The sequence below is a fragment of the Nymphalis io genome, chromosome 13, assembly GCF_905147045.1.
Source record: "Nymphalis io chromosome 13, ilAglIoxx1.1, whole genome shotgun sequence".
NCBI classification, from domain to species: Eukaryota; Metazoa; Arthropoda; class Insecta; order Lepidoptera; family Nymphalidae; genus Nymphalis; species Nymphalis io.
The window spans coordinates 12,284,232-12,299,923 of NC_065900.1; the positions used below are offsets into that span (position 1 = coordinate 12,284,232).

Genomic DNA, 15,692 nt, shown 5'->3' on the forward strand with positions numbered 1-15,692 from the left:
ACATATTTATTTTGTTCATTTATTTTCTAAACTCAATATTTAATAACGTGAAAGTAATTGCCGTTGTGTGCATTCAGGATATATGACATTTAATTTCAAATAAATAATCTAATACTAGCTGAGCCGTGCCCACTTCGTTGGGCGGTGAACATTTTTACTTGTGATGAAATTATGATTGTGGTTCGGTTAGTACTGAGTGCTGTGATTTATTTTCTGACTGTCAAAAGTCGCGTTCGCCACGACATCCGAATACCACGACACCTATGACACTCACAAATAATGTGGCTTTCTATCGGTAAAAGAATTTTCAAAATCGGTTCAGTAGATCCGGAGATTACCCCCTACAACCTCACAAACTTTACCTCTTTATTGTAAAATAATATTAGAATAGATTACGTATATAAGCGGTATAAAAAAGTAACTACTGCGTTTCTTGGTCATTCTCCTAGACAGAATATCTAACGCGGTTCGTATTAGAATTATTACTACTGAAGCTTGACATTTTAATATAAATTTGTAAAATAACGATTCATAAATACTTATCTTATTTCAGTTTGATTTAGAACGCAAAGCTTATATCTTAAAGATGAACGAATCTTAACTTGTGTTGTATAATCAAAAACGTATGCACTCCCTAACAACGTTAATTAAAGACAATTAAACACTAAGTAACGAATGATTTTTCCCGTTACAACATTAATTATAAAATCTTAGCAATCAGCGTATTCAATATATTCAATTATATAGCAGCTATTAGTTAAATTATTAGCGGCGTATGCGCAGCGTGTAGGTATCTCGAGTTATCGCCGAGGTTATCTGCGCGCGGAATGTACAACGCTAAATCAATTTACATAAATGCAGTACGCACAATTTACTGCTCAATCCAAACGTAGAAGATTTATTTTGACCTATTAAATATATCGACTGTGCGGCAGCGACTTTCGAATTCGAAGAAATTTAATTAAGAGATATATTTTAAGATTTATACGGAATTTGTGCAAGTCTGGGTTGGTACCACACACTAATCACTTATTCTACCGCTGAACAGTTACTTATTATTGTTCTGTTGCGATTTGAATGATGACGACCCAGTGTAATTACAGGCACAAGGGACGGAACATTAGTTCCCAATTTTGGTTGGTAACCAAATGAATAAATAATTTTATATTTGCAAATCTCATCATAGTGAATATTAAATGATTATTTTAATTGTAATAATAACATTTTTTTTTTCGAAAGCAGTTCTGGTACTTCCTATATTTTATACACGACTATTTTTATGAATTTATCGAATTAAACGAAATACGCCTGCCAATATAATTATTTACGTAACCATATAATAGCTTTTTTACCGTATTGATATAGCCTGTAGCCATTATTATCACTTTTCGGACAAGAATTATTTTTAATAATCACTATTATCGTTGTTTGTTTTTGTGACCAAACCTACAATTCTTAATTTAAACTGTTATATAACATAATTATAAATCGAAATAATTATTTATTTGAGACATTGATCCAATGCATTCTTCCGAGATGAGAGAAGCTATTCAACCTCAAATTAAATAGATGCAAAGGAAAACATATAGAGATAAACATTTTTTTGTGTTTTTTCACTTTAAATTGACTAGAAAATAAAATGTGAAATTAATAAAAGGACATTTCTTAAAGAAACTATTGCGCGCTCAGTATAATATATAAGCAAAGCAATCAGTTTATTGAATTGATAATGGAGATGATAGTAAAAAACCGCGTAACGCATGTCCGAGCGCACGTACGCATGCGCGTTTCATGCGATTCGAATCACGTACGAGATTTTGGCAAACTCGACCGTGACTGGTTTGTACAGAACCATTGTTTTGGAACGCTATGAAATCCGGTAACCTCATTAGAATGTGTCAATCACAACGATTTCTAAACAATCGTTAACGGGATACACGTGGATGATTTCTAATTTCATCCCGTACATGTCAAAATTGGTAACGACAGAATTTAAATTCTCAGTAAATTTGAAGAGATATTGAAGTGCAGACGTTTATGCGCAAGCGCAGGTGCACTCTCTCTCTCTCTCTCTCTTTGCAAGTCCGATGTATGTACTTTCAAAGTCGTATAAGCTAGCCAGAGTAGGGTGCAGTTTTACCTGTTCAACTTGCGGTTCCTTGCTGTCGAGCGCGTCAAGACAGAGCCCGTGTCTGCCGGCGCACGTGCCGCCGAACACGTCGACAGCGCGCACGCGCACACTGAACTGTCGGCCTACCCTCTGTGTGAGCTCCCAATACGCTAATCTGCACCACTCTGATTCCCAGCTTTGACGCTCTGAAATTAAGAAAAAAAATATTATTATTAAATGAATTACAATATTAGAGATATATTTATGACTTCTACTAGGATATTAAAAAAAATTAAATTACAGGTTAGTTGTAGTACATGAATAAAATGGTTTTATTAGAATCAATCAAACATAGGTAATACAATATTTGAATTATTTTTATATTTATATATATTACGTTAGTAAATTAACCTATATTGAACAAAATCAATATTGTGTATTTGCTTTGGCCGGATTAATTTATTTAATCGTATTTAAAAACAAATCGATACGGTCAACGGTATACTGGCTGCCTAGCGACTCCTCAAGCTATTGTCGCCACTCCCTTTACATTTAATTGGAGGGGAAAAAAGGCAAGTAATTCTTAAAAGCAAGATTTACTAATATGAAAAACATGTTGCTATTTTTAAAGATGACATTCTTTATTTATTCATCATCAACGAATATTTATCGAACTATATATTATAAGCTTATTGCATCAATTTCCCAAATTATTAGTAAAAAATAATTGATCCAAATATGTCATTTTATATAAAAAACAATTAATTAAAAGGTTATTTTCAAGGTTCTCTTCAAGTAAGGCACAAGTCGGATACCCTAGATAACTTGAAGTAATCCACATCTCACTTCAAAAACCATTAGGAAATAAAGCCAAAACCATCAGAATTTATTGTTGGTGGATTTGTTTATTAACTTAGTTTATCTAGTGTAAGATCAGAATGTGCAAAGTACATAGATGTCAACGGCTTCTCAAATAACAGTGTATTTCAGTAGTGTTATGTCACGTTATAGCTCCAGAAACTTGGCGCAATACGACGTGACACTGACGAACTGTCACACCGAAACACGCCAAATTTTAACTTTAAGCTTGGACATGATGGTATTTTCGGCGAAATTTCGTAAGACAGACGTATGAGGATATTACAAACGGACGAAGTCGTCTAAAATCTAGTAGGTTCTTAGATTATATTATAAGATTGAAAATTGATGATTTTATTGAACTTTTTCTAAAATTTCAGCATATTGTTAATGGCTGGTACACGAATAGTTTGACGATAATACGGTAATTAAAGCTGAAAGTGGAGTCACTTCTGACCACCACTACTGCAAACCAAGGTCGAGGTTGCATTCTGAATATTGAGTTGATAGGTAAACTGTTGTTGTGGCGACTAGCCGACCGCCCGCAACCTGGTGGTCAAACATACAAAAAGAGGCCCAGAAAGAGAATCTGAGTACACAGACGACCCAGAACAGAGCTCTCTGGCGCAGATGTACAAGGAGACCCGACCCCAGCTGAACTGGGAAGAGGGTTTGAACAAAAAGGTAAACTGTTGTTGTCATTTTTTTCAATTATGTTTATAATATTACGTTTCATAATTTTTTTTTATTAGTATTATTTTGTATTGTTACAATTTATAGTGAATTTAAAAATATAAATCAATTTTATTTTTTCAAAGACCCGATAAAGATTATAAAAGAACAATAAAGTAAGATTTAATTTCAAATATGAGAACTTTTGATTCGATCATTTTGAATCAATTCATTATTATTACCAAAGATATCGTACTAAATGATATCTCATGTTAATAAAAGATAACGTATTATTTTTATAAACGAAATCAAAAACTGATTGTATGTAAACATTCTGTTACCAACGCTACACGATTATAGATGAGCAATATCTATGTCGCTTGTATTGTTAAAGCAAACAGCCCAAAAATGTTACCAGATAGATAACATTATATAAAAGTTTCTATGAAAGTGACCAACAGTGATGGTAACTACTGATGGTGGGTGGGTTCAGAGACGTAATAGCACCATCGTCCTGGATACAATGTCTCATGAACCTGGATGATCTTTTAAATGTATATGTATGTATGTATGTACGGTTTATTTTCTAGAATTTTTAATTTTTGTTATACATTTTTTATCGTATAATTAAGTCATATTATAATTGTTTATTCTCCAATACTTAAATACGACTTTGTATATTTTATATATTCGAAATTGTAATGACGCCTTATCTACCTAAACTTAACCTAATGTATCTATATACACATTTATTAAATGAAATACTAATATTGTTCTTGATAGCAATTTTATTTGAATATGTAAATCAATATCCTTTACGTATTTGAAGATAAAGTCTATACATTTAACTTTATGCCATCAGGTGTCTGACAAATCCCATGAAAAATGGTAGCAGTATAGCGTAAGTCGGCGCCAGGCTGGCGGGCCGGCAATCGATCGTCAAGGTTATACCACGAGACACGTTCCTAACACCATGACGCCATGGTTCGACCTGATGGTACAAACGACCCTGGTATAAAAGATTTCGATAGCGGAATTGTAAGGACTTATATTAATTAAAATGTTAAAATGCTAATTAATTATAACAATGTTTGTCCGTGATAGGAATTAAAATCACTGCAAATCTTCAAGATGTTCTCATTTTGATTTTTCTCCGTTGATGAATTATACATGACAAAGGAAACACATCAGACATCCAAACGATTTTATTGATTAGTGATTCCAAAAAATCAGTAAAACTCTCCGTATGATTATATATCTACACATATGTAGTTTCATCAAAATCGGTTGACTGTATATTGGACGGTGGGCACAAATCATATCTAAAGGGAGCTCGGACGCGGTTCAACGACCTCTGTAATTGTATATAATTGATCGCACAACCTTCACGTTCTGTGACGTTTTACAGGATTAATTATAAATACTACCCGTGCTTTTCGTGAATGCTAGGTTTTAATATACCATGTAAATTGGGATTAATTACAATAAGCGCTAAATTTCTAAATAAAAGTATTTTAACTTATATATTATATATATCGAGAATCATCACATAAACCCACGATATAATTTTTACTAGTGTGGATTACACGGTCCAAAACTGATATACAACCATGATAAATATATTAATTGTTTGAAAATCTAAGCAGAAAATGCTTTTTTTTTTAATTATTTTTTTTGTAATTAAAAGCCGTACAGTCATTTTTACGGCTTAATTATTTGTATGGTTTAAAATTAAATTGTAAAATTTGATTCACACATACTATAGGAAGTTAATAACTATTAATATAGCTATATATATATATTTCGTTATATAATATATATATATATATATATATATATATATTATATAACGAAATATCTTGTAAAAATATTAGATGTACTTAAAAGATAATTCATTATCTGTATCTACATTAATTGTAAGTTAGTGGAATTTTACGAAACATCTAAAAATAAAAACAATCACTTTAATTATAATATTTCACTGGAATCCAATTAGATCGCTTAAGATTGAGATATGGATTTATAAATTATAGATTATAGTAAATTATTTTATTACCTAATTTTATTAATTACAATACAAAATTTAATTGACAATATTTAAAACAACAATGGGTCTATAGCTGAGAACTGAGATAGAATTCGTTTTTTTTTATAAAATCTCGCATTGGATTCGCTTCCAAGATGTGGGCGAATTTGCGGGCGATAACTAGAATTTCATATATTGGTAATGTTTTAGTGTGTATATTGTTTGTTATCAAATTTATAAATAACGTGAGGGTTTGGTATACCTTCGCCGTCAGTGGCGAGGGAGCCCGTCGCTAGCCGCTCATGATCCGTCCTCCTTGCGTCTTCTGTAATCTCGCCATGTTCTGCAAATAATATATTACGTTTAAGTTATTTTTTTTATGCAAAGGAGCAAATTTCTTACCAATATTATAGGTAGAATTTACAATCTGAACTGCCGGTAGAGGGTAGCGATCGTTTAATTTATTAAAAACTATTTTCCACCCGCGCATAAAGGGGGGGCAAGTTTTAGGTACCCTTTTATCTATACCACTGGGAACGTTTATGTAAAATTTCATGATGATCGGAGTATATAAGCCAATACCGCCCATAGACATGGATGACGTAAGAAACCCTACCACCAAGTAAATAGTGTATATATTTAGTGTGTACATACTTAAAATGACTAACATAACCAAATAAGTCAAAAACCGTTTGTGTCGAGACTCTAGACTTCAGAGTTCAAACAAGAAATTTTATTATTCCATTTGCATGCTATTTCCTTAGGTTACGTAAACTTCACTCACGAAAAGTCTAAATGGGTCTGTAGATTTAAGTCTGTCTTTTAATATAACTTGTATGACGAATTAAACATTAATGTTGAACGTTAGGTATTTTGTATTTAACAATTTAAAAAAAAAAACTAAATATTAACTGTCCCAATGTTTAGCTATAGATTTACATAGTATAATTTAATATACGGACAACGGATACGGAGTTTGAATAAATTATATCACCTGGTAGTCGTGTTTTTCTTATATATAATGTATACGTTTTGTTTTAAAACGTTTTATTACCAACGAGATATTTTTTTAAAAATCAGAAAAAAATTAATTCTCCGCAGAATTTTAAGAAAAATAAAGAAATGACATGTTTCGAACAATTTATTTTTTTCTGCTATTATTTCCGATATTTTTTTTTGTTGTCAACACAAGTCTATAGCTGCAAAACAAAAAAAAAGAAAATCGTTAACAAACAGAGGTAACACCTTTTGGACTGTTTTGTGTTTGCCTATTTATATTATTTTATATTCAATTCAAGATTCATTTTATCATATATAAAAGTGATCTTCGAGTTCAATTCATCGTTACCTTTCAGATGCCTCAAGATGTGGTGAATCCAAATTTTAATTTTCCTACTTCCTATAGTAATGGAAATTTTTATATATGTATGGAATAATTTAATTCGAGCGCACAGTTTTATGACTTTTTGTCGTAAAAACTGGAACAAAAAATCAAACTTCGATACTATTTCCTGACAGGCACCCGCGGTGACTTTTTGACTTAATTGTAATTTTACAAAACAATCATGCCAATACACTGGCAACCCTGATCACATACCATAAAAATAATACCTAATAACTTTTGTTCTCAACGAAATCTGATACTTGTCTCAACTTGATATCGAAAAAAAAGTTAAGGCAAGTTTGACGGAAAAAAAATTAGGTTATAAAGAATCTTGGACCAGTATTACTCGTTCGTAATGACATCAGCGTGAACACCTGCGGATAGATGATTTGAGATGTAGATGTATGGAAAACCTTCGGGTTATTGAAACCGAGTTTTAAAATGACTAACCTCTAAAATAAAGAAGCTCTCGTGTCTCCTGTATGTTGTATTTGACTGATTTTTTAAGCAACCGGTTAAGATTATTCGTTCACTTGAGTCATCTATTTACGTTTGGGTTCTTTTTAATATATTATTTTATAGCTTATTAAAGAATCATTCTTAGGTATAGGTTAATAATAATAATAATACCCTGGGAAATTTTTTCACTCACGGCCATCTGATCGCAAATTAAGTTTGTACAGAGCTTGTACTATAAAAACCAGACAACTGATATACTACATATACTATTTTTCCTTTGTAAATACATACTTATATAGATAATTACATCCAGACTCAGGACAAACAGACATGTTCATGCACATAAATATCTGTCCTGGATGGGAATCGAGCCCACAACCTTCGGCGTGAAAGGCAAGCATCCACCAACCACGCCAATCGGCTCGTCAAATTTATAAGTATAATAGGTTTTCATTTTGAAAGTTTACAGTCTCGTGACAGCAATCGGGTGAAGCCGTTGGTCCCGCGCCTAGACTCTTTACGGTTGTGTTGGAGTTGACTTCGTTCTTATTATTAAAACAAAAATGAACATTATTGAAATAAGACTTTTACAAGCTTTTTTGAATCGTCATTTTGAAACTTCAAATGGAATGTAAAGCTAACACAATGTAAACACTTTAGCACTATATTTCCTGCTCTGATGGCTGGTCTTACTTGGGAACAGCCGGCGTGACCAAAATCAGCCAAGAGGACATTATGGTTATATTATTATGCTATCAGATCTCTATATTCAAATGTCACGGAAAATTTCACAAATGATAAAACGCTACCGCATTTTGGTTGAGCAAAAAATGTACTGTTTTATTATGAGTATTAATTAATATGTAGTAGTTTTTTGTTTCTTTAATTGTATTAAAGTGGAACGACTAATTTGTTCTATGTAATATTCTTTATAGAAGGCGTGTCTTTACTTACGTCCGTATAATGAGGTAGATTACCATATTCGAGATCTTATCGAAATGATCACCGACCACCGCGCACATGATTGTTAATTTATACGTACAATAAAATTAAACCGTGTCTGTAACATTTGAATAATATCTGAAAAGATTTATATTTTCTGTTTGACATTCTGTTAATGGACAAATCAAATTTATAATTGTATTGATTAAGCATATATATCGAAAGATAACCTAAGGAACGTCCAAGCTGGTCCAAATGCGATCTGCTCACACATCTAAAACGAATTTATCAGCTTATGTTACTTTCCAATTTAAGCGTACTAAGTACTAGCATGCTTTCTTCCGAGCCACGGTCGTGTTATCTCTAACACAAAAACCACTTAATTTATATTGATTGGTTGAAAAAATGTCTCAATAATCCGCCGCAATTAAAAATTAGGCTATTTCGCACTTAACAGCACCTAGCAGTCCTTGTTATTGGCATGTATATCAAAAACGCAAAATAAACGAACGTGATTGGTCGAAAAATGTTCTACTAATAATCCAGACCAATAAGATGCTTGAAATTTGTATTAATAATATAATATGTTATGATAATAATATAGATAGCTAGGTAATAGAATATGTTGTTACAGACAAGTGAAAACAAAATTCTACACGTGTATTTTGTTTATGTATAAATGCATGTTTCCTCTTCGTTGTTATTATAATATTTAAAATATAACGCTAAAGCATTTCCAATTATATAAATTCATAATTGTTTTACTTTACGTATATTATTATATTATTTGCGTAAGTTTATATTGTTATATCCTATTGCGTATGTGAAAACTGACGTTTGTTTAAGAATAATTTAATTTAATTCACTTTCAATGTAGTTTGTTTAATAATACTTTGCATTACGGTATTCCAGTAGGTTTTTTTTAATCAGTCCGTGAGCACAAGGGACGTACCGCTTAGATCTTGAGGAAGCCGGCGCATTGATGTTGTAAAAAGTGTTTTATTATTGCACTATCTGATTCCATAATCGAAGGTTACTTCCCATCAGGGTGATCAAGGCGATCAACAGATCGTTTAATTATGCTTCCAGATACAGTACAGTAACAGCCTGTTAATATTCCACTGCTGGGCCAAGGCCTCCTCTCCCTTTTGAGAAGGTTTGGAGCTTATTCCACCACGCTGCTCCAATGCGGGTTGGTAGAATACACATGTGGCAGAATTTCAATGAAATTAGACACATGCAGGTTTCCTCAAGATGTTTTCCTTCACTGTCAAGCACGAGATAAATTATAAACTCAAATTAAGCACATGAAAATTCAGTGGTGCTTGCCCGGTTTGAACCCACGATCGTCGGTTAAGATTCACGCGTTCTAACCACTAGGCCATCTCGACTCTTCAATATTTATTTAATTAAAACTATAGATATATATATTAAATACTCCCATGGCCCTGAAATTTGAAATATAATTGAACGACAACTATGTATATTACAGAGATATGACACGATACGATTTGTGTCCATAAGCCCGTAATAAATCAGGCGATGACGTAGACATCTAAAGGCACACCTCCGTAATAAACATGCCAAGGGCCGATCGAGTGTCACTCGCTCGTTAGAACTCGGAAAGCACTTAAAAAAACCATCCTGACTTCGATAAAGTCGGATGCATTACCGCCGACGGTGGCTATCGACTTCGCTCGCCTTTGACTGTAGCGGCTTTGAGATTAAAGCCAAATGTGATAACGCAAGTTAAGGTGAACGAACGAGCCATAAACCAGCTGAGTATTTTTTTCTCGAATTCACTGCAGTTTAGCTATAAATTATTTAGGATGTGATTAGGTAAACAAAGCTGTGTCTTCTTCTTTCGAATGTCAAATCAATTATGATGGAAAGAGATAAAATAGCGTTTAACTATATTTATAAGCAAGGCCTGCTTACTGTATAGTTCGCCAGGTTGGTATATTGACTAATCGTAAGATACGAATCCCACTCCCAGTGATATATTACAATGCATTAAAAAACATGATTTGTATTAATGTAGAGGAAATAGAGTGCACCGATTTGCACACACTTGTGCACTATAACAAATCCTGTGCCGTTGGTATTTTTTAAAAACGACTGCCATGTCAGAAGTCGGTTATGAGGTCGTTATCATAAAACAAACAACTATTAGCATAAAATTGAAATACCCCTGAAATGTTTCATTCAATAATCTCCGGGTTTTATTAATAATAATCCTGCAATGGAGAAACGTGAATATGTGATTAGCAAACATCTAAAGAGTGTCGGCAAAACAAACACTGACCAGTTATATTTGTGTCAGGCGAGCGGCGCCGGCGCCACGATAACGTGACGATAACGTTAATGGATACCATCGTTATCGCGACACTCAGCCGATACCCGCGAGAAGGGACCGAATCACTTAAAACGGAGAACACAAGGCAACAATATATCCCGTAATCTTCTCACCTAAGGTCGAAAATCTGTTATACGACGTTAAATTTATGGGCCGTTTTGAGACCGGATCGGTGTAAATGGAATGAATGAGTTCGGGGAAGCACGTGAGAGAGGTCGTAATGGGTTCGATCGGAATGTCAATGTCAACTGTATCTGGGACCGAATTGTGCTCATCCATTCACTAAGCGCTTGGGGATGAGAGATGGAGGCTTTATCGCCAGAATAACATTAGGATACAGACGAAGCAATTAATGACGTCAGTCGTGTTTCAGTTCTAATACCCTTATGACGTAGCGATACCCGAAAATATTATGATTTATAAGGTGTGGTACGTTAAGGGAGTTAATAAAGCGTAGACAGTCAAATTAACTTCGCAAAGGAGGGGAGGAATACGTCTCGAATCCCGGGAAACCCTATGATGAAGGCTGGAAGGGAATCCCGCAATAGTCAAGTTTTGCACCCCCGTGCGGGTACATCGATTGTGGGAAACGGTATTTCCTGTGACGTATGGGATGAATCGTAATATGGAAAGTTAAACACGCCCATTTATGTGAACATTTCTTTAATAAGCAAAATTAATATATAAATATATTTTAATGTATAGTAACCATTGACACAGACTATAAAGAACTACAATGATTTGTCTCGGTATGTCCGGACCGCTTTATGAAACAAGATTCTCAATCAGCTACGGAACGAAAATAGATTGTTAGGCTAAAATAAAACAAAACATTAATGATCCACGTTCTATCAATACTAAATGGTCCTACTATTAAGCATTATTGGCGCTATCAATTTTACTAGTAATATTCTCTAGATTATGCAAAATATATGTGTACATATATGCTGATTATTTATGCAAAATATTCAATCATATAATATAAGTTTAAATTCAATCACCGATTCGGAATGTAGATTCTACCGTGAAAAACCGACAAGTAATCTTATAGGAACCAGAGTGAGCGAAGGCGAACCAATCACTTCATAACTTATTAAATAATTAAAATACTTCTCCCACTAAAACGTACTACTGTAACTTAGCCACTTAAGCGTCTGTTTGATACTTAACGTGTTCTTTGTGACTTGCGAGCAATATTTAGTCACAATTCTTAACCATATTGTTTTATAAAATCCAACACAATTTGATGTCAACACCAAATAAGATAGGTCTTTATTAGAAACAAATACATCTTCCCAGCAGGATAGCGTCGCATTCGAAGGGAAGAGAAAAAAAGTCACTGATGTTTGCCGTAAGCATTAATAATGTAGTTTAAAGATGGCGGCCGTCGTTGGAATGCGCGCAAGCTGAGCGACCAGCTCTCTAGGGCTGTGCTGTCGATGTGTAATTTATTTTAATCGTAAGATTTTTCCGGTTTACATACACGATATGTCTATATATCGTATCACATTTAATATTCAGATTAATTTTGAATCCTAATTACTTAATTACGCTGTTTTTTATTATTCCATGCGAGTTCAGTTTAGTTTGTTTTTTTGTTTTCTGGACAAAACAATAGGTACGACGGGTAGTCCGCATTCTTTGCTCGAGATATAAGCAAGAATATTGATTAAGACAATAGTATTGTCGATATTCATCGAACATCTACAACATTCTTGAGCATATTTATCACGCAAGGCTGCGTAGTCGCCGCACCGCGCTGTGTCGCTATTTAATTAACAGATAACTATGTTTGTTAAAAAGAAACAGCGCGGTTATCGCTTTTTATGTCTGTTTTTTAATGAGAGATAATATTTTCGTTGTAATACAGTTTTCTAATAGTATTTGTGAGACGATACGAGGTGATAGCGATATTGAAATAGCTTATCACATCGTGAGAGACAAACGAGTTGATTGCTAATAAAAATACTTTTAAATCAACAGCTAACAATCTAGATGAATAAAAAACCTATCATTTAAAACTGATTTTATGAAGCTGTGTATTTATACACGTGCGAATATCGCATATGATAAATGCCTTAAATAAATACCTTATTAATCGTTTCGTTTACACATTTTGTATTTGATTTTAATTATATTTATAGTCGATACAAAGCACATCACTTTCTTTCCCTAATTTCCAGGAAGCGGCGCGGGCGCCTGCCCTCGGTCGGATTCCTTTATCTCCCGCGCTTTTCGACGCGGTCTTAGATCTTACAACATTCCGATTTCTACATTTTCTGTCATTGAATACTTGTTATTATTAAATACTATTGATTGTTTGATCCGATCTTAAATGTTTTGATTTTATATCATACACTAGCCCTCTAATTGCACCCGCCTTACAACGTTACTACTCGGCCCCATGGGTAATATATGTATATGTATATAGCTTAATAAGTTTTATTTATTAATGCGTATCTGAAAAACTACTGAAACAATATACATAAAACTTGTATTGTAGTCCTATTGTAGTTTAGTGAATTAATCGATACCGCTTGTCAATAAATAGTCTATCTAACGACTTATTTTTTCAAATCAAACAAACAAACTATTCGACTTTATATAGTAGAAGATATAAATAGATATCCATTACATGTATATACATTCGCATTTCACGACAAAGACCAGTTCGTAACTAAAAGTAAAATTACTCCAAAATATAGCCTTTTTTAAATGTATCGAACTACATACATTCGTTAAATAAATAAAATTGACTTGCTTATTCAAGTATATACTTACATTAAATTCTATTTTATAAATTCGAGAGTGTATCTGTTTGTTACACTTTTACGTCTAAACTATTCAACCGATCATTATGAAATTTCGCAAAAAAGGGCATAGGACACCTAACACCTATCATCCCCCTACATTCACGCGAGAGCGAATCCTCGAATTATTGCGTCGAGAAATCTCAGTAGCAGCCCAGTCTGGAAATTGGTATTGTATACACTCCCGTGCCTCGGAAAGCACGTGCGGTTGATAATTCGCCTGAACTTTACCGGTCGTGTAGGATTTGCCATCGGGTTATGAGAGTGTGGGAATAGAGTGCATCTATGTTCGCACTTGTTTACTTTTATGTCCTTAATGACATCCAAAATCATCAATATAGAAACTTGAAAAATGATAATAAAAAATTACCTTTAAGCTTAACGTCGTCCATTGCGATCCGACTATATGGAGGCGGAGGGGTTTCTGCAACAAGATAATAATAATCAATCCACGTTCTCGTATCAATTTTTCACTGTCATATGTTTTTTTAGGAAATAAATCGCCTCCTGGCTATTTATTTTTATATAATAAACAATTATAAGATATCAGAAAAGAAGTAAAAAAATCCGCGGAGTTTCTTTCGCCGGTTCTTGTCAAATCAAGTTATTTCTTTTCCTAACCGGTGGTTGTTTCTAATTTGACAATCAATAACTAAGTATAATGCTTCTATATTGAATAAAGGATTTCTATTTGATTTGATTTGTATTGTTTATTCAATGACAACACAACAAACAAATGACATGATCAAAATATATGGCCTACTAAAGTACTAAATATACTTTACTAATGAAATGTTAAAAATGTCTAGCATTAGCATTCAAAGATCACAAAGCTCGAGTCGAAGAATGTCCGGTCCTCGATTCCCAGAATCTAAACCTCCGCGTTACTCGACCCAGCATCAAAACTCCACTTAAACATACATCGAATCAGGTAGAGCCACTTATGTCCAAGCTGGCTGGATTCCTGAATCAAAACCCTATATTTTAACCCAAAATTATTGCTATTCTGATTTTTTTTAGGTTATTTTGATACCATTATGCCCGGTAATGTCATGAGCTTACATAGTAATTGAATACTCCGCGTAGAATGTTATAGAAGGATGTATGTTTTTGAAGAAAATGCGTTTTTAAATGTGTTTACATGAAGGGCTTGGATACAAAAATATAGTTTTGAATATATAGACTGATTATTTTTTAAGTGGACTTGATAGTTTCCACAGATAATGTTTGTTCACTAATATGACATAACTGCATAATAAACATATTCTTAGATATTGCAATACAAATAGATTTAAAATGTATTTCACGTACAATTTTGAATGACTATATGCTATTTGCAAACAAAACGGCACGCGCTCCTGGCTGTACCGAATTTCGGGCGCCATTAATATTTTCGAATTCAGAATGCGCGTCGTGAAATTGTCATTTGCGATTCGGCGCCGGCGCGGGCGGCGGCGGACGTGTGAAGTGTGAATATTTTCGACATGTTCAACAATAATCGAATACAAATAAAACAGGCACAATGAGATTTTATAACGAACGCGTTGCGCTTCCCAGAAGTTTTTAACGGCGCATGCGCAAGAAATTTCTAAACAATCCCAGAGTATGCACCTGCATATTGAATTGTTATGACATAAAATTACAATAAAATTATTATCTGTGCATACGTTTCTAAATGTTTTGTAACGAAACGAACAAATACGCATTTTTAAATCAAAAATAAATTTAGACAGTCAATTTTGTTACATGGAAATTTAAAGTAAATAAAAAAAAAACTCGGAACAGCCACGCTATGTTGATTTGTATACACACACATTCGCCTGTCCGCTCGATTGAAACCCGACACTGACAAATCACAGGACCTCGTGATTGCCTATTAAAAGTTTCAGCTCAGACTGAAATACTTCTGATGACTCACAATGAGATTCCAGCCAAAGCTCAAAAACAAGAAAGCAAACGTAAACGACCCCACACGCCTAGCGTGCCATCGAGAAGATATAAATAATATTACTTGTTGACTTTGATATCCGTCTGTCCATCCATACTAACGGCCAACAATTTTTACCTCTAATCAT

At 33.7% G+C, this 15,692-nt stretch overlaps 1 protein-coding gene across 1 annotated transcript in view; it reads right to left on the bottom strand.

The window, feature by feature from the left end:
- The window catches only part of LOC126773031 (mothers against decapentaplegic homolog 6), a 31,259-nt gene that overhangs the window by 2,787 nt on the left and 12,780 nt on the right, over window positions 1–15,692 (bottom strand). The window contains exons 2-4 of the mRNA XM_050493652.1: window positions 13,988–14,041; window positions 5,929–6,009; window positions 2,141–2,316 (exon numbers count right to left, since the gene is read on the bottom strand). Of these exons, the coding sequence (XP_050349609.1) occupies window positions 2,141–2,316; window positions 5,929–6,009; window positions 13,988–14,041 (311 nt within the window). The remainder of the gene's footprint in view (window positions 1–2,140; window positions 2,317–5,928; window positions 6,010–13,987; window positions 14,042–15,692) is intronic.